General features: G+C 38.2%; 1 protein-coding gene across 3 annotated transcripts in view; it reads left to right on the forward strand.

Annotated features, from left to right (window-relative positions):
• The first annotated feature begins 1,162 nt into the window (after positions 1-1,162).
• Positions 1,163-19,006, forward strand: part of ASPH (aspartate beta-hydroxylase) — a 57,376-nt gene continuing 39,532 nt past the window's right edge. Inside the window, exons 1-3 of one of the 3 annotated variants that reach the window (XM_039390397.1) lie at positions 1,163-1,362; positions 17,993-18,142; positions 18,875-18,919. In XM_039390397.1, the coding sequence (XP_039246331.1) occupies positions 1,302-1,362; positions 17,993-18,142; positions 18,875-18,919 (256 nt within the window). In that variant the 5' untranslated portion in view covers positions 1,163-1,301. The remainder of the gene's footprint in view (positions 1,363-17,992; positions 18,143-18,874; positions 18,920-19,006) is intronic. The other 2 variants (XM_039390396.1, XM_039390398.1) reach the window with 2 other exon arrangements.

A 19,006-nucleotide genomic window follows, 5' to 3' on the forward strand; every position in this document is an offset into this window, starting at 1 on the left:
ACTTATGCTCTTCAGTAAATTACTGTCCCTGGTTAGTTTCATAGCATTACTCTGTCCAAAACACAGTGCCGACTTTTGTTCTGGGGAAAAAAGGGATCCCTCTCTGCATATCCACCTGCAAAGGCATCAATTTGCGAAATGTTTATTTTTACCGGAAACATCGTATTTATGGTCAGGACTCAAGGTTGGGTTTTGCTTTTATGTTTCAGGCATTTACTGTTATGCCAAACTGCTACTTAATCCAGTCTCAATGAGAATCATTGAGTACCAGGAGGCACCCTGAACTCCAGCAAAAAAGAGGCTTATTTTGTCACAGGCGATTATAAGTATTTTTAAATCCTCAAAAAGCCTTTTGGGGAATTCAAAGTCTGATGTAAAGTACTTCAAACCCTTTCACTACACGGATTGCAAAGGAGCTCCCTGGAAGGCTTGACAAGCTGTTCCACAGATCAGTCACAGGATGGGTCAGGTTGAAAGGGACCACAGCAGGTAATCTGATCCAACCTCCTTGCTCAAGCAGGGTCATCTCAGAGCATGTGGCACAGGATCGAAACCAAACGGTTCTGGAATATCTCCAGTGAGGGAGACTCTACAACCTCTCTGGGTAATCTGTTCCAGGGCTCATTCACCCGCACAACAAAGAAGTTCTGCCTTGCGTCCAGGTGGAACTTCCTGTGCATCAGTTTCTGCCTGTGTCGTCTTGTCCTATTGCTTGGCACCTCTGACAAGAGCCTAGCTCCATTCTCTGGGCACTCCCCCACGCCCCCTTTAAATATTTATGCACATTGATGATGTTTCTCACAATTTGGGCATTTAACTGGATGCAGAGGGCGGTTTAAAACACGCGACGAGATGCTTTGAGTGGAGTCTCCGTAGGAAGTACCATCCCATCCAGCTCATCCAACTCTACCTCCCAACCTTTTCTATCCTCTCTGCCGAGAACGGCCCCACCCCCTCGCGGCGCGCGCGCCCGAACCCTCGCGAGAGGCCGCAGCCGCCGCTCGCGCCCGCGTTTGCCACGTTCAAAGGCGCCGGCGGTGGCGCGGGAGCGCGCAGGGCGCGCGCAGCCGGAGCGCCATCGCCCCGCCCCCTCTAGGGGCCACGGCCAATCGAAGGCAAGCGTCGCCCCGCCTCTCTGGCGCGATTGGCTGTCGGCGGGCGGGGGGGCGGGGCAGGCCCGCTCGGGGCCGCGCTGCCGGGGGCGCAGGGCGCTCGCGCGCCGCGATCGGGTGGCGGCGGCCGCGGGTCCCTACGCGCTCCCGCTCCCGCTCCGCCCCCTGCGCGGCCCGACAGGAGGTGCGATGGCTTCGCGCAAGAGCTCCAGAGCCGCTGGCGGCAGCCCCAGCCCCGGCTCCAAGAGAGGTGAGCGGCGCCGCTGCCGCGGGAGCGAGGCCGTAGCTCTGCGGGGAAGGGGCGGGGGCTCCAGCGGCGACCCGGAGCCCCAGGCGGGCCGCTGGGGTGCTGCGCCTTCTCCCGCCTCTCCCGCCCTCCCCTCCCCTTCTCCGGCGCTGCGGGAGCTGGGGAGGGGGACACAGGGGCCGATGGCCGAGTTTTGCCCCCTGCATTCCCGCCGCTCCCTATCCAGGGCGTTCACGTGGAGGGAAAACTCGCCGGGCCTGGGCGGCGGGGACGCCCCTCAGAGGCTCCGCAGAGGGGTTGGGGTGAGCGCCGGGCAGGCCTCGGCATCCATGGGTATCCGTCCCTCAGAGCTCTCCTCCGGGAGGTGGGGGTAGAACCGGGATGCTCTAATTTCAAGTCGCTTTTATTCTTGTGTCCAAACTTGGATGTGGAGTATCTCCTCAGGTTGACCTAATTAGCAACGCAGGTCATTAGATCTAAGTTATGTTATCTGTTGTAGATGGAGCATCTGAGCTGGTGCTTTCTGTAAATACAGAGGCAAGGGGGAATAATCTCGGGAAAACGCGAGCAGATTTTATGAGGCAGCGATCTCCACACACCCCACCCTGCCAGTAAAGAACCCCTTAACAAATCTGGGTATTCATAAACTGCTGCGTGTGGACAATTTAAGTAGGGAAAGTAGCATTTCTTAGCATAGCAGGACATGCGTGAAATGAAAGAGGAGAAGGTGTATGTACTTCTGGAGTCACTATGCAACCATACACACCACTCTAGAGAGAGGAAGTGTTCTTATCAGACATTGATGTTTAGGTGTTTTAGCTTCTTAGATTTCGAGCTTATTGTGGACAGAGCTCCAGTGGTGAAATGCAGTGATTCAGAAATTATATCTTGTCCCTCTTTGAATATAGCAATAGTAGGGAGAACAGTGTTAATTAAAGGAGGAATCATATAGGATTAGTTTACCTATCACATGATGAATTAAGAGGGAAAGATTTCAAATATAATTAAGCTTCAAAGAGTTTAGAGATGATATTGCGATGTTCATAGAAGAGGTATTGTTTTTATTTTATTTCTAAATCGTTTTTCAATGGCTAACCTATGCTGTAGAGTATGTATTAATTACACTTATTGCTTGGATTTGAGGTGTTCTGATTATCACCCAGTGTTAAGCATGCTGAATACAGATTTGCAATTATAATGCATTAAAAACATGCATCCCTGATATAATTTTGAATACTGAACATGATACTGTTAATATTTTAAATATCACTCTAAAGGTTTGTCAACATCGGAAAAATAAATTTATCAGTAAGCTGAATCTCTGAATAAAAAAAGTATTCCATAGATTTTTGTTTGCAGTCTGAGTAAAATGTTATCTCTTTGTATTAAAACATATCTTTGATGGGATGAAGCAATCTTGGTAACACGTTAGGCACTCTCCTAAGATGTAAACTCTTAAATTTGGACAAGTGTTTCAGACACTCCTAGTTAAAATCCCTTGGACAACCATAGCAATTACAGCATGAAGCTGGTGCTGTTGTCACTGTAGCAGCTGCAGAAGGAGGTAAGGGATGATTACTCCTGTGTGAATAAAGGAACAGCTGGAGGAACAGAGTCTTCACAGCAGACAAGGGATGTGAAAATGAGATGAGGAAATAATTTTGAGATGGCGAGACTGTGAAGTCTGAAAACCTCAAGTTTGAGGCAGTTCTTACTTGGTAGAAGTATTCACTTTTACAGCAGTTCTTGGGAGAGGATGTGGCTTCTTGCCAAGGCCTTGCTCACAACTCTGAAACCACTGAGGCTAACAGCTTGTCTCAAAATCTGTGCACTCAAGACAATGCCTGCATTTGAATGTAGTAATCTGCTTTTAGGTTTCTGCATCACAAAATATTTACAGTAGTCTTATGAATAGATTAAGTCTGAAATAGTTCTAGCTGTAGTTTATATAGGTGTCTTCAAATATACTGAAATACCAGAAATGGAATTAAATTTTTTTTAGAAATAGAACTCTACCTTTTACTCTCAGAAGTCACATAAGAGACACTGTCAAATCAGTTCTAAGTAAAAAATGTCTTTGTATTTTAACTTTGTACTGCTACTCATGGATGCTTCTTTGAAAATGACATTTACAGAACTGGATGGCTGTGCCACTGATTTTATTTATACTGAAGTGAAAACTAGGGAAAAATTTGACAGTTTGGGGATACTTAGAGAGGGAAACGTGTTTGTTATTATCTTTACTGGAAAGTTTGGCTTCTTGTCATTAGTCGACAGAATCCATTGTCAAGATGTGGCCTCTCTAAATGAAGAATATCAGTTTTAAACAGCTAGATGAAGTAATAGATACTTGCTGCAATATTATCTGAAGCTTAGTTAGATGAGGGACAGTTTTGGTGCAGGAACAAATGTGTGTCACCTGGTCATGAATTATCTCCCTCAGATTTCATGAGATGTGAAATTTGGAAATGTCACGGGCATTAGCAGGTGCTTGTGGAGAAGCCACAGGAGTGAGAGTGAGGATCAGCAGCCTAGCTACTTTTGAAATACAGATGGCTGAAAAAATATGGATTACTCTGTAAGCTATGCTTGCTTGTAGAAGTAAGAGTACTATTAAGACATTTATCATTATGTTGCTGTGTGTGTGTCTTTTGTCTTATAGTACATAAGTAAGGACTTACTTAAACATAATTCTTACTGATCATATAGTTGTGCAATAATTGTTGTCTGCTTTCTTTGCATTTCTAAAGCCAAGTGGGAGAGGAGTTCTCCATTAAACTAGGGAATATGGAAACCCCACATTTCCAACACAAGGCATCACCTCTATCTAGAGACAACTGTATTGTATATTAAAATAAACATAATCCTACCTTGCCTAGTTCTGAGGCTGTGTTGACTTCAGTCTCTATGATGATAAATAATTTTACTTTTGCTTTGATAAATTTTCTTTAATCTCCACATTAAGGATTAAGAATCTTCTGGCATCCCCTGCTTTTCTCTGCAGGATCCCAAAAGATGTTTTCACTTTTTGCTGTTTTAACCCTGTGGTTTCCTTATATATGCAAATGTATTGCCAAGCTTTTAACTCCTTTTACGCATTTTTTGGACCCTCTAAGATCCTTTCATGTAATTCTCTGACTAATTTTTGGCTTTTCAGCTTTTTTCAGATTTCTTGAAATGCAATTTTATGCTAACATTACTACTTCTTTATTTAACAGTATCACTTCTAGAAAGAAGTTTTACCTGTTAATTTGCAAGAACTTTCACTTTTTGTTTCATCTCTGTTGTAAAGACTACTTTGTAGTGTACTTTCTCTGGGTGAGTCTGTCCATTAGCTTTTTATTTATGATAAGAGCAGAGAAAGTTCATCATGTAAACAGGTCACTTTTTTCCTGCTGAAGTTTTTACGCTGGCTTTTGGGAACCTTGAACTTCACATCAGTGCTTCCAATGCTTGAAGTGGGATTGCCTGTGCATTCTCTGGTCTCTCAGAGCTACCCAGCTGTGCTGTAGTATAACATCTAGTTACACTATTGATGCTGTTTAAATATGATGCTTCTATCTGTCTAAAAATTCTATCTCTCTAATTTATAACCTGAACTACTGTCCACTGTGCTTGCTTATGCTCTCAACTTTACAGTTGTGTAGTGTATAATCTGATTTCTTGTGTTACAATTCATCCATTATTTCGTTCTTCATGTTAATTGTTATCATTAGGAAGAAGGATACTAAGGTATTGGAGGTCATAAGTGAGATGTAAATTTGGGATGCTTTGTGGGGCTTAACAAATGTTTTGACTTGTCAAAGTGTTTGCTGACCAAAGATGACTGAAGTCCAAGTGTTTGCTGAACTAAAATGAATTCTTATGAATTCTGTTAGTGCTCAGTGCTTTGATTTGGTTGTTTTAACCCAAGGTTTTAACCCAATGTTTTCTTGTAACATTTTTGGTCTTCATGAGCGTACAGTGGATTGTTATTAATTTTTAGAGTTACTATAGTTCTATTACAGACAAATGAGAAATACTTTGTGTCTCATTGATGGAAACTTTGTATACTCTTTTAGAAAAGAGTATACAGGGATTTCTTCAGCAAGCTTATCCTATTTCCTAGTTTAGTTGCTTACAACTGCTTGAAGATCTTGAATTTTTAGCATTCATGCCAGATTCTATTTTTAAACAATTTGAGACAGGCTGGTAAAAACATGTCTCTGTATTTAGAACAAAATGGATTTTACCAGGAAAGTTGATTGTGGCTTGTGAGACTAATCCTAGATATTTGAATTTTAATGGCATATGTGTACCTGTTATCTTAAAGCTAACTATAGCTTTCAAAGTATGAGTTGCTCATGTCAGGGACAAAGTACCTAAATAACAACTGTGTGTGCATACTTCCTTTCTAAATCTTCAGGAAACCATAAAACATATTAATACAATTAGTAAAACTCTGAAAATGTAGGCAGCTATCTCTTTCTGATTCATATGTCTGCCATGTGTCTTGTTCAGCATGACCTTTCTGGAAAGCATTCTAATATATTGTAAAATAATCTGCCAAATTAAAAATTGGTAGCAACAGTAAGGATCCAAACATCTGTAATTTTATGGCGTGTTGCAGGAGAGCCACCAGTGAAATGCCCGGATTTGCTAGTTTCCCTCCTCTCTGCTCCTCTCTTTTTTTTTTTTTTTTCCCCCTTTTTTAGATGTCCTGTACAAAACTTCAGGCAGTATCTCTTCAAACAAGTCAGTTCTCTTATGTCTGATTAAATGAGTGTGATATAAATAATATTCTTAAAATGGTTAACACTGGTATTCCTCTGCATACATGAGCAGATTTGCATTGGAATAGTGCATCCTTGATATAGCCAGCGATTCATTTGTCTAGAACTTGAGTCAGGTGAGCTCTAGAAAGACAACTGTCATCTCTTAGGTTTATCTGAATGAAACTTTCTCTACACTGTTAGCTATTGGAAGGTACAGTAACTGAGTGCCAAGGTCACTATGCAATGAAAAACAATCAATTTGAACGCAGTATATGCTTTTATGACCTATTTTTCCATCTTGCCTGATAGTTGGATTTCTTTGCTTTTTCTCAAGGACGTATTATTTTGGGTTTTAAGATTGATAGTTAAGTGTAGTATGATTGGCATAAATACAAAGAAAGCCTGATACTTTCGTCTCTATCAGTACTTTTTCTCCTGAAGAAGTTTGGAGCACTGGGAGATTCCATACTTCCAGAGATACTGCTACTTGATAAAGACATCAAGGAAAGTTCTCATGTCCCTTTTGATCCAGCTTGGCCTGAAATGTCGTGCCCGCTCTGTGTTTCCTAATGTATATTACCTGAAAGATGTTATTCATGGTGCTTCAAATGTGGAAGAAACTTGCACTTCACACCTGCAAGGATGTTTGCTTTAACATACTTTTTAAGCATTTTGCTAAGTGTATAAATGGTCCATGAGGTAACCTTTTCAATAGCCTTTTGAGGATAAGGCTTGTTTAAAACATTAAGTGGAGAACCTAAAGTATCACTAGTATTAGGGAGAGTTTGTTTTCTCAGATTTTGGCAATTCCTTTGAGAATGCACATGAAGTTTCCTGATCAGAGGTCATAGCTAATGTAGGTTCAGACCCCAAGGACGTATGTTATATTGGGGAATTAAGAATTCCTTTCTTTTTTTATATGTAATTCAATGCTATAGGTCTGCAGTCAGCTTCATCTGGTTTGAGATTGCTCTGCAGTCTTCCTCTTTTCAATTCCCCTTCTCTGTACCTGAATTATTGGCTGTGCAGGTGTGAGGTGAACCACACAGGGAACTGATAAGCGGAAAGCTGATTCTCTTCCATTTTTTCCCCTCAGAGTGCCTCAGTGCACAGCTTCAGGGAAGGTCAGTGGAGAAGGGAAGAGATGACAATGAGTGGGTGGGCATCAGGGGAGGGTGAGGTTGAATCCGAAGTTTTACATTTGTTCATGTCATCATGGAGCCATGGTGTGAACATAGAAAGGTGAATGGTTCTGTTGGCTATGCTAATGTAATAGCTGGATATATAAATGCTTCAGTAAAGACAACAAAATTTACTAGCAGTAAGAAGGCCTGTGTGTCAAGATTATTTCTAATTACAGGGTGCATAAAGAGGTGAGATTTCAATATTGCTGTCTCTATAAACTAAAAACCCTGTAACTGATCACCTGTATGGAGAGGAAGTATTCGTTTTCAGCTGGAATCACTTTGAAACATGTAGTAAGAGTTTCTATCCTAATTCTTATGTTGAATTCTTCATTGTAGAGAACTTGAGCAATGAAGTTCTGATTTACCTCAAGCGGTTCTTTCCTGATGAAGATCACAATCTGGTAATCTGTGTGACAGCCTGCAGCAATCTTTTTCCTAACCGCATCTACAAGCTAGCTCTTTGCATGGGAAAGTTTTGAGCTATGCTTTGAAGTGGCAATCATAATATTACGTGTCTTTAAACATACTGGAAATTAAGTGTGCAGATACATATATACTGAGTTTGAACATCCTGTGGTATGTGTGGTTCAGCTTTGTTAGAACTTAAACAAATTTTAGTCTCCTTCATATGGAGTTGCACTATGATTATGCATGTACTTAACCTGGTGTAGCGAATGCTATCAAGTTGTTTGAAGACTTTCTTTACGAAGCATTTAATACCTAGGGGGGTTGTAACTATTCAGTAGTGGTTTTCTGGTTGTGCAATTTTATTTCCTGAGGTTGTTTGATAATCAGCAATTTATTACTAATGCAACGTCTCACTCCTCACCCTAGTGTTTTTTAAATTTTTTAAATTTTCTTTAGTATTCTTAAAGAAAGTTGGTATAGCAGTGTGTAACTGTAGTGCTATTTCTTTCCATACTAGCTAGAGGACACATAGTAGCTATAAGACACAGATGTATCTTTTGGAACCAGAAAGTTGTGAAAACAGCAGTTCTTCTGCAACTGAGACCTCCTAACAACATATTTTAATAACTACTTATACAATTGAGGTATGAGACACCTAAAAGCTCTTTTGTACTCTGTAAGAGTTGCAGTTGCATAGTACCCGTATGGATTAAGACCTAATTAAATTCGCTTAGTATCAGACTTGAAACTTCAAGAAGTTTTAGGCATTTTAAACATTTTAAAATGTTCTTTTTTTTCCATGCGCAGAAACCTGGGAAAAGCAGAGTTGTAGATACTTGCATGGCAACAAGACTTTTTCTATTTGAACTCCCTCAAACTATGAGAAAAATTGGAAGAACTGAAATGACATAATCTGTTTTCTTTATTTTGTGGCTTAATTAGGACTTGTTGCTAAAACAAATTGATGTGACCCACTTTACAGGATAGGAAAATGGAACAAGGAAAAAATACCCTTAAATTAATGCCAGAGTGCTATAGAGAGAGATGAGGATTTTCAACCTTATGTAATAGAATCTTTTTTAAAGGTCACCACCAGCCAAACTTGCATGTTCCAGGCCCAAGTATTTTTTGTATTTCCTCTCCACATTTACCTTCCCTGAACTCCGCTCTGTCCTAAATACAACCAAATATTTAATTAACCTAGTAATTATGTAGGACTGTTGGCTACCTTAAATCATTCAGATGCGAGATAGGTAGATTGTATAATTTTAGATCTTATTTCCAAATGTTCTGTGGAAGAGAGCTGGTTAATCAAAATAGTAGCTAATAAAAATCTTTAAGTCATCTGTACAGTTCAAATCAGTATTAATTTTGCCTACTCATTGGTATTACAGCTGATACAAAAGTGTTATTCCTCTAGCAAGAGGCAAAATAAAATTTCTTTTTAAGCATGCAGTCTTAACTTTGAGCCTCTTGGCTTGATGTGTAAGTCAAGTAAGTTTATAAAATGCAAGTTCTACATTCAGTTTTGGACTTAAATTCTATTTTGTGCTTGTATACACGTGAAAACAAAACTGGAGAAAAATGTCTTAAGTGTTTGGGAAGAATGTAGGGAGGTACTTTTCCATGCAAATCTATTTTGATTAGGTAAATATATAACAAAATATTTTTGTTGTCTTCACAGGACTCCTGTTTTTTTTTTCCTGAAGTGGTAACTCTCTAAGCCTGTTATTGTACTATCTTTAAGTTTGTGGAGAAAAGGTTAGAAAAAAGAGTAATCCAAAGTATTCAGATAGTGATAGATACATTAAATACTACTTTAAGCATATTCCTGTTGATAGTCAGTATTCATTATAAAACTCTTTCATGTTGTAAGCGGTGTCAGTAATCATTTAAGCTGTGTGCACATTGTGCATCTGTATGTTTTTTCCTTGAAGAATCCTACTTGAAGAACTACTCAAAAATATTCATCTGACTATCCAAAAATTAAAAGAAAAAGCCAAAACATGGCTTGGACAAAATTTGAATAAGTTAGCAGGTGCAGATTCAGGATGTTCTCTTATGAATATATATCTCTGTATTAATTTTTTCCTCCTCTGACTTCAGCAGTTATGCTTAGATAAATAAGACTCTAGAAGAAAGTTGTTAACAGCAGCAGCTCTTAAGGGGACAAACAGCTGGTCTCTCCAAACTTCACTGAAAAGTGTGGAACTAGCACTGCAAGTAGAGCCCACTGTTGTGCTGTATTTAGATCAAGTGCCTTTGACAAACTCCTAGGACAAAATTTCTCATTAAGTTTCTCTTTGTCTTTTCTTTGTGACTGTTTTTATCTTAGAGAGGAAACCTTAGGTTTTTAAAACAAAACAAAACAAACCAACAACCCTGAAGCTAATCATTTTTGTGATGTTTCTTTTATGAGTAGATTTCTTGTGAAAAAATTTTATTATTTTTGTTGTGTATGTGTGTCTTAGAAGAACTGTGTAAATGGAAAGCAATCAGGATTTTATTTATAGCCAGAAAAATGTAACTACTGAAGAATAATAAATAAGTAAAAAAACCCACCCTGGGAATGATGCTTGACATCAGCCAGCCAGATGATAATCTTATTCTTGGTTTGGATTTTTTTCCTGAAGAATAATTAATTCTAACTTAGTAATAAATCACCTTAGCTTGCAACTGAAAAACTCCTCTAAATATTGTGGTACTTCCTATGAGTCAGAAAGGTATATCTAGGCTTAAAAGTACTTTGAAATAGCAGCTTATATTCAGAAACGGGCTTTTTGACCATCTCAAGTATTGACCATCTCTTTATAAACTGAATATAAAAAAGGAAAAAGCCCATATGTGTCTATTTTACTTGAAGCATGTTTTCAGATAAGATCACAGACCTGATTCTGTGTAAACAGGTGTTATGGTTACAAGAAGGGCTTTAAAGAGTTGTTTCTTAGTTCTATGCAATACTTTGGTAACTGGAGCTCTCACCCAGGACAGAGGAGGAAAAAATATTTACCTGTGTTTTCTCCAGGAAGAATGTTTGGTTGATTTCCAGAGTTGCAGCTGCTGTTTATAGGTTATACTTGAATAGAAGTTAGAGTGTATATTTTAGATTCTTGTTGTTGAAACTGTTCCAATTCAATGTGAAACAAAAGTTCAGCCTGCTGAGAGTGAATGTGAGCATAGGTCGAGTATATCTGGAGTTGCCTTTCTTACTTAGAAGGGAGGGAGAAAACTGGGTTTTAGTCTCTGTTCTGCAGAGCTCCTCTCTTACAAATTACTGTTGTGGCCAAATAAATATTTTCATTTTGAGGGACTAAAATGGCTTTGTTCTTATACCTTTGGGTATACTTAAAAATGTATTTTAGACCTCTGAAATTCAAACACTGTTCTCTAGAGGAGATAACTGAATCTCTGATCTTTCACATCCTGATTAAGTGTGGAATTCGAGGAGATGGTTCAATGGAATCACTTAATCTCTTGAAGGGAGGGGCTTCCTTTCACTAGGGAAGTTCAGCAGGGTGCATATGATCCTACAGTTCTTTTACATATTTTGTGATACATCCTTTATTTTCCATTTGGTTTTTTTCCACCTCCAGATGGCCACCCTCGCATCTCCACGATCAGCCTGCTTTGTTGTCTAATCCTGAATTTATGACTTTGCTCTTGTTTTCAGTATTTATGTTCGATTGTATAGTAGGACATTTTACTGTGAGAAATCTTGTAGGGATTAAAAATTAAGGACCTTAGAGATTTATGTGTGGATTGATTATATGTGGAATAAGGAAAAGTTCCTCAAATACTGATGTTAAAAACTGTGAAGTGGGAGCATGAGAGCCCAAATTGCATTTCCCTTGGTTAATTTTTATTTCAAATTTTTTTTTGTCTTTGTGTTTTCTTTGAACATAGCACTCTTTCTGTTCCATCTATTTCCCTGTTCCTAATGAGTAAGTTTCTGCTTTAGGTTACTGAAGTCCTTTAATAACATGCACAGGTATCTTTATAACCATGTAGACTAGGATATATAAAGTTCAGACCAGAGATCTAGTTTTTAATACAAATAATAATAATTAAAAAAGCCACTCTTTCCTCCTGTAATTTCCATTGAAGTTGTGGTGAAGAAAATTTCTTAGAAACTAAAAGGAAGAATCAATTTTCTATCACAAGGAATTTATATAGAATTTATTAAAAGTAAATCTTTAGCTTAAAATTTTGATCTTATCTCTAAAGACCCTGCTGCCATGATTGTTTGTAAAACAACAAAAATTTCTGAGTATGGATATTTGTGAAAATTTAAGGTTAGAATATTTCATGAATGATACCATAAGTATTTCAGTAAAAATCCGTGTTCCGTCTGTAAACAGAGAGAAAACAGTCTCTTAAAAAAATGAAATAGAGTTTGTAAAAGCACAGATTTGTCCACTGAAAGTGTATTATTCTACCCTTGGCATAGAATAACACTGAATGAAAATTGAAGATGAAAACATGTTTTACCTCAGGGTAGTAGAGCAGTTATTATGGTGTGGGAACTTCTCAGAATGGAACAGTTCAACACAAGTGCTTATCAAGTCTAGATTTTAAGATGAATATCACAAAAAGGATGTGTGTCTATATACAGATATATGATCTCACAGTAGTGCAGGGGGGAAAGCTTGTATTTTAATAGAAAAGGGGAAAATAGTATTTTTAATATATTTCTAATTTCTAGTAACTGCCTACTTGTGTGCACCCTTCTCTTCAGGAGATAACCCTTAAGTGCTTCCATATTACTTCTTAATGCATTTTTGTGGGAAATAATTATACAAATTACAAAAGTTTTGAATGGATGCTTTGAAGCCTGACTGTTTGTGTTTGTAATTGACTCTTTTTCCTCTAAACTTTTTTGCTTGCACTTTAATTGTGATCTAGAGGTGGAAATAATGCTGCTAGTCTTGATTGTAAATTATGCTTTTGTAAAATGACGTAAATATATGTGGACTGCATAATTGTAGCAAAACTAACTTGAAAATAGTTTTAAAATTTTGGAATAGTTATGCAAATGAGGAGAAGAGTAATAATTTTGAGTGTTAGTGAAGCAATTTGACTTGCTTCAAAAAGAGCCAGCAAACAGTCACAGCATTTGAACGCAGCAGAACAAGACCTTATAAGAAGTTTTGACTGCTGACTTAGCTATCCCAATCTCAAATTGTATTGTAAAGAGATATAAATTAAATTTAATCTCTGTCTTTCATAAAATGAATGAAAATTATATTATTTGATATTTTGAACTATAACATTCCAGGAGTTACACATATAACCTGTATTTTTCAAGGTGTGTGTTAATGTGTGTTTTTTATGGGGTATATAATCAGTTGTGTGCACCCCCAGTTGGTCCATCTTTCTCTTGGCCATTTTCCTTTTGATGAGTTTGAAGAGTTTCCGCATTTTAGCTTTAGAAATCAGAAAGATGTTTGTCACTTCTTGGGAAGACGTATTCTTGCAATCAGTTGGTTTTTAAAGGGCACAAGATTAAAGCTGTGGGTACTTGGTTAAATGTCAACATACATGTCTTAGTTCAGATTTGGAGTGTACATTTGGAGTCAATTTTTTGACTGTCTTCACTTGCTTTTATGCAATCTGCTGTTGTACCTGGATGGAATGTGCTCACTTAGGTCTGAGTGAAACGAAGCAAAAGCTTATGCATTTATGGGCATTCAGCCAGGTAAGTTCTACTTCAGACCAATCCCCCCATGTATTATATGGACTTGGGGTTCTCAGCATCAGTTGACTGCTTTATGAATCCACTTGTACTAAGATCTGGTGTCTGCAAATGCAGGTGCAGCTGAAGTGAAGTTGCAACAAATTGCCTAATCTGATGCCTGTCAAAACACTGTATGGTTTACATGCAATAGACTACGTATCATTGCATGTAAAATTATTTTCCTTAATAAGCCGTTGATTTGTCCATATGTTTGGTAACTTCTTTCTGTTTTGCTCTGAATTGCTTATGCATCAACTAAGTCACAGAAATGTACTAGTCAGGATGTCTTTCTTAAAGCATTTGGTCTGTTTAATGTGTTCAAGTGGCTTTAAAGGTAGTTAACAGATACATTAGTTATAGAATCAACTGCCTGTAGTTGCTTTTCATCCATTTGAAAAGTCTTAAACTGGTGCTTTTTCTCACATTTTTTCTCCCTTGAGCTATTGGGAATTGCGTTTGGCAATTAGTTGCTGGATGTTGAAACCGCAGGAGGTGTATGTTGTTTTTCAAAGTAGCTGTAACATTCTTCTGTTCACTCCATCTACCTTATGGCTGTGTTATTCAAAGAAGCGTGGAGGAAGAAGGACAGAGTGCTAGATCGTAAAGTTTTTATTAGGGTTGCTGTGAATGAGAAATGAGTTAGTTTCTGACTTCCACCCAAAACGAATAAGCAATGGAAATTTTGCCTGGTTTCACTTTATGGCTTGTGGTATATTGCACGCTAGGAAAACAATATTTCCTTTGGTAAAACTATCAGTAACCTTTCTTTGGGTCTGCTAGAAGCATATACGATGTGCACCAGGAAACAGTTCGGATCCAAAATTTTTTTGACAAGAATGTGTGCGTTTGGTTTCAAGTAATTCTTTCAACGACTCAAAATTAAGTTATCGAAGTTAGTTGTCTCTTTTCTCTTTAAGTAGTTAGCAAGTTCCAAATGAGCAGTCTCTACTCGGGAAACCTGGTAGAGGAGTGCCAACATGGAGAAAGTTTCTTGGATGAGGGCCAACTTGACAAATGCAAGCAGGCAAGCTTTGTGTCCGGACTTGTGTTTCAGCTTATGCGCATGGATTTAATGTCGTTAGAGCTCAGGCACTGTGGCATGCTTTGCAGCAAAAATACTACAGTACAATGTGCTCGGTTTCATTTGCTCTTGTTTTTATGTTGGAGGATTAAGGGGAGGGGAAAGGATCAACTACCCAGGATGCTCTGTTTGGAGGAGTAAGTGAATTTGATTGTCGTCAGACCTAGATTGCCATATGAGTTCTGAAAAGCGTTTGGCTCCTCAGGATAACTGCTCTAAAAATAGATTTGGAGGAGAGGTTTCTCTTGGGTCCAGTTTCGGGCTCCAGCTGAGCTGGCTTTAGAAAACTTGTTTGCTCCTGTTGCAAGGCTGGAGTGAGGATAAATCGTTTCTTATTCTGCCTTCAACATTAACTTTTGGAGATACACACTCGCTCTGTCTGTGGAAATCGAGCACTAATGTTATGGCTGACGACACAGGTATAATCCTAACCTTTTTTGTGAGCAAATGGAAAATGTGTACTTTCATATACCAGTTATGTCTGATTTTGTAATCGGCAAAGTAACCGGCTTACTGTCATTTGTTGGTGTTTGCTTGTCAGTTTGCTGTTCTAGTGTGCGTTACAGCCTGCATCTGTTCTCTTTGATTATATGTTCTCTGGACTAGGGGTATTTCATGAGTTTAAGGCAGGTTTGTAACATTCGTTACAAGGATTGTAACATTTTTTGCTTGAGTAGAGCATACGTTAACATAAGAGACATTGTTTTGTCTTCAAATATCTGACTTCAGAGTTATTTTTGGAGTATGTAAAATTGCTAGGTGTCGCGAAGGTAAGCTAAAGAAAAAGGGGTTTCATACATTTTTGTCTAGGAGTGACTTGATGAGGGAGTGGGTGAGGTACAGGATTGTATAGATTTGCCGTTGAGGGATGGAGCGCGCTTTAAGACTTTCTGATGTCTGCTTAAAGACATCTGGTGGTGTAAGCACAGGCTTACCAGATATGGCAAGTGACCTACTTTTGACATAGCTGGCTGCATGTGCAGGGAAAGGGCTTGAGTTGAGAATTAACTGTTTGGAATGAGCTCTGAGCCAGCTTCAGTGCATGCAGTGTTTTGTTCTGACCCTGTATGTAGCGTTATTTGTGCAGGCCGTAGGTGCATTCTATGTTATGTAACTTCCATTTATATAAAAGTGTTGCGTGATCATGCTGCCATGGTTGAGTTGTTTTTTTCAAGAGTTTTGAAAATAATTTTGCTATAAGGTAGGAAGCCACAGCATGAAAATGTACCTTTGTGACTGTTGTGAATTATATTTTTATAGCAGAATCTGTTTTTGAGGAATTAGCGTGAAATAGTCTTTTATACTGAAAAAAATATGAACAGCTATGCTCAGTTACTTAAATAAGTTGTCTTTTCTTTCATTTTTCTGTTCTTCTAACAAGTAAAGCTTCTTCCCTCAGAGGCAACTAGCAGTAAACAGTAGAAAACAGTGAGATAAATGAGTGTGAAATGCAGTAAGATCCTCTTTCCTGTTTGCTATAGAACAAAGTTGTAACATGGAATCCTTTAAAATGCTTTTAGCCTTGGGGTTTAATTTTAAGTACATACGACGCTTTCATTGACTGCCTTGGAACAGAGGTGTAGTGAAGCCCTGCTGTTACATACTATAACTGTTTATTCTGAATATTAACATTTCCAGCTCAAGAGGACTTCAAGTAAATTCATATGTGGTTGAGCATATTTCTGAATGTACTGGTGCACAGTGCTTGTCTTTCCCTCTATTTCCAGGCTACCTGTGCATTTCCCACAAGAGAGATGTTAAAATGAGCTGAGTATATGGACATTGCATATATTTAATTAGAGGACTCTGCAGTAGCAAGCGATACATGCCTGAGTTGTCTCAATTTCTCTCTAAATATTATTGGACATCTGTGTTTAATGTAGAAAAGAAACGAAATTTGATCTTTGAAGGGAGTAGTCTCAATAAAAGATTTTTTTTCTTCAATAAAATGTTGAGCTAAGTAAGAGGTGACGTGGATCAGTGGAGATTTTATTGGTCTGAACCCGATATATAGCACAATGAATATAATAAAAGGGCAGTTTATTACAGCTGTAGACCTGATGGCAAGCAGGGTCTGAAAGTACTTATATATAGTATCTGTTACAGAAATAAGTCTGTTACCAATCTCTCATTACTTATCTTTCAGATTTACTCCATTTTATTGTAAAAAACAATTGCATTGATATTTAGCTATTGAGAGTATTTTTGTCTTTTTCTATGATCAGTGCTGATAAATGCATCAAACATTACTTGCATTTAGTATGATAAAGTTAACTCCTTACCTTTTTGTATTATCACAATATTCATGACAAAGTTCCTCGAGTCCTTCAAAATATATAAGAAATAATTTGCTTGAATGACTGGAAGTGCGTGTGGCTGAATTGGCAAAAGTTGGTTCTTAGAACAGAATGAAGTTGAATAGACTGATGGACATGAAACTGCAGCAAAGTGCCAGCTTTGTAGCAGTAATATCAGGAGGCAGCAGAGCAGACCTTGAGCTTTGGAGAAAGGCCACAGGCATCTTTTTGGTTACGTATTTATTTACTATATGTATCCCTCTTTTGCCAAAATGATCCTAAAAACACAGACCAAGCAATTTATATCATTGCTAGTGGCAAAGCCCATTTGAAACCTGCTACACACATCTAGGTCAAGGTCTGTCTTTTTCTAGTGGTTTGTTTATAACTTTTGGGTTTTTTTATATACATTTACTTTCCATATGCGCAGTTATTAATTAAATGGTGACTTGCGTTATATCTCTGTGTCATCCTTTTACTTGTATGTTCCATAGGACTGGAAGTCTAAAGTTATTTAGCATGGAGTGAATCTCTGATTCTAAGCTATAGGGAAGATGTTTTTAGTTGGTTAAGTGTCTGTCTGAACTTGGAGTCTTACCCTTAATATGGTTCAGATTTTAGAGCTTTCTTAGGCTGTTTGAATTGTCACGTTGGTTCTTTGAGCTATTTCAAGTACTATTGAAACTTGATTCAGGAGAAACAGTTCTCTTGCGAAGCTTTTCTGCTGGCCATAGTGTCCTCTGGTGGCAGCCTGGGAACTGCGGGCACAAATGCAAAGCATCTCAAAAATGTTAAGCTCTGTGTAAATACACAAGGAAGGGGGGGGGGGAGGGAGAGCTAGGCGGGATTTCTGGCTAAGTTGTAAGACAAATTAGATGGGGGCATTTGGTGTTCGGTTGCTTATGAGGCTTTTGGTTAGATAATCATCAAGCTTCCCACGGTAATTCCCAGTGATATGAAAAGCAAGTAACAGTGGTAAAGTTTAAAAATAAAAACTGAACAAAACTCAAACAAACCCCACCACAACAACAAAAATCACTAAAAAACTGTTGCTCAAATGTCTTGTATTCTGTATAGTCATAAGAAACAAGTTTTATAATTATATCCTCCATAATAATTTTTTAACTCTTACACAAATCCATTTTTCCTACTTGTTTGTCTTATTTTAACAGAGACTAAGCATGGAGGAAGCAAGAATGGAAAGAAAGAAGGCCTCTCTGGAAGCTCATTTTTCACCTGGTTTATGGTAATTGCTTTGCTGGGAGTTTGGACATCAGTAGCAGTTGTCTGGTTTGAACTTGTAGATTATGAAGAAGTTCTAGGTAAGAATTTTAAGTCTTCAGATTCTTCTAATAAGATTATGATATTCATTTAATGAAGGCCACTTTAAATGATTAGATAGATGATTTGACTACTGCAGTGTTTGCAAATGATCTACATGATAAGAATAAGCAAGGTATTTCAAAAACTATGTTTTAATGCCGAACGCTGTTATGATGTTAAAACGGGATTCTCATAAAACTGAAAAGGCATCGTCCTTCAGGATCTCTTTGTAACATGTATACTGTAGTTCACTTGAGAGGTGACCTAAAAATGCATTGTTTGAATATAAGCTCTCAGAAACTTGCGGCAGTGGTTGAAAGTGGGCAGCTAATGATATTCCTCCTCTGATGGACTGTGATGCCTGTAGGGTCAGAATAACGAATCAGTTATCCTCTCATGAGTGAGCTGTTCAATAACCTAAGTTTTAAGCTTATAATGGTGATAATGGTATCTCAGTATGACAATTTTAAGGCAGTACTGTTAATATAATATTTCAGGGTGCAAATTAGTGTCTCCAATTTCAAGATGTATGTGCACAGGTACGGCTGTTGTACTTGATGTTGTAGGATTTAACATGCACTTTTGCAACTGGTAGTTTTACAAAATTAAGAAATCTGAAGGAACATGGTTTTTTTGATCTGGACCAATTTTTTAAAAGAAACTTCTGGTTTGCAACTTAATTGGGTCTAGTGATGCAAATAATGGTTTTCATATTTTTACTACGCATGCAGCCAAAGCAAAGGATTTCCGTTATAACTTGTCAGAGGTCCTACAAGGTAGGATATTGGAGAAATAAGCTTGCTTTACAGTCCCTTGGCTGAAAGTTTTGATTTATTTTGTTATGGTTTTAATTTTTTTGAGAA

This window comes from Pipra filicauda, unplaced genomic scaffold (genome assembly GCF_003945595.2).
Source record: "Pipra filicauda isolate LSUMZ 115617 unplaced genomic scaffold, ASM394559v2 scaffold81_size6448238_pilon, whole genome shotgun sequence".
Classification (NCBI taxonomy): domain Eukaryota; kingdom Metazoa; phylum Chordata; class Aves; order Passeriformes; family Pipridae; genus Pipra; species Pipra filicauda.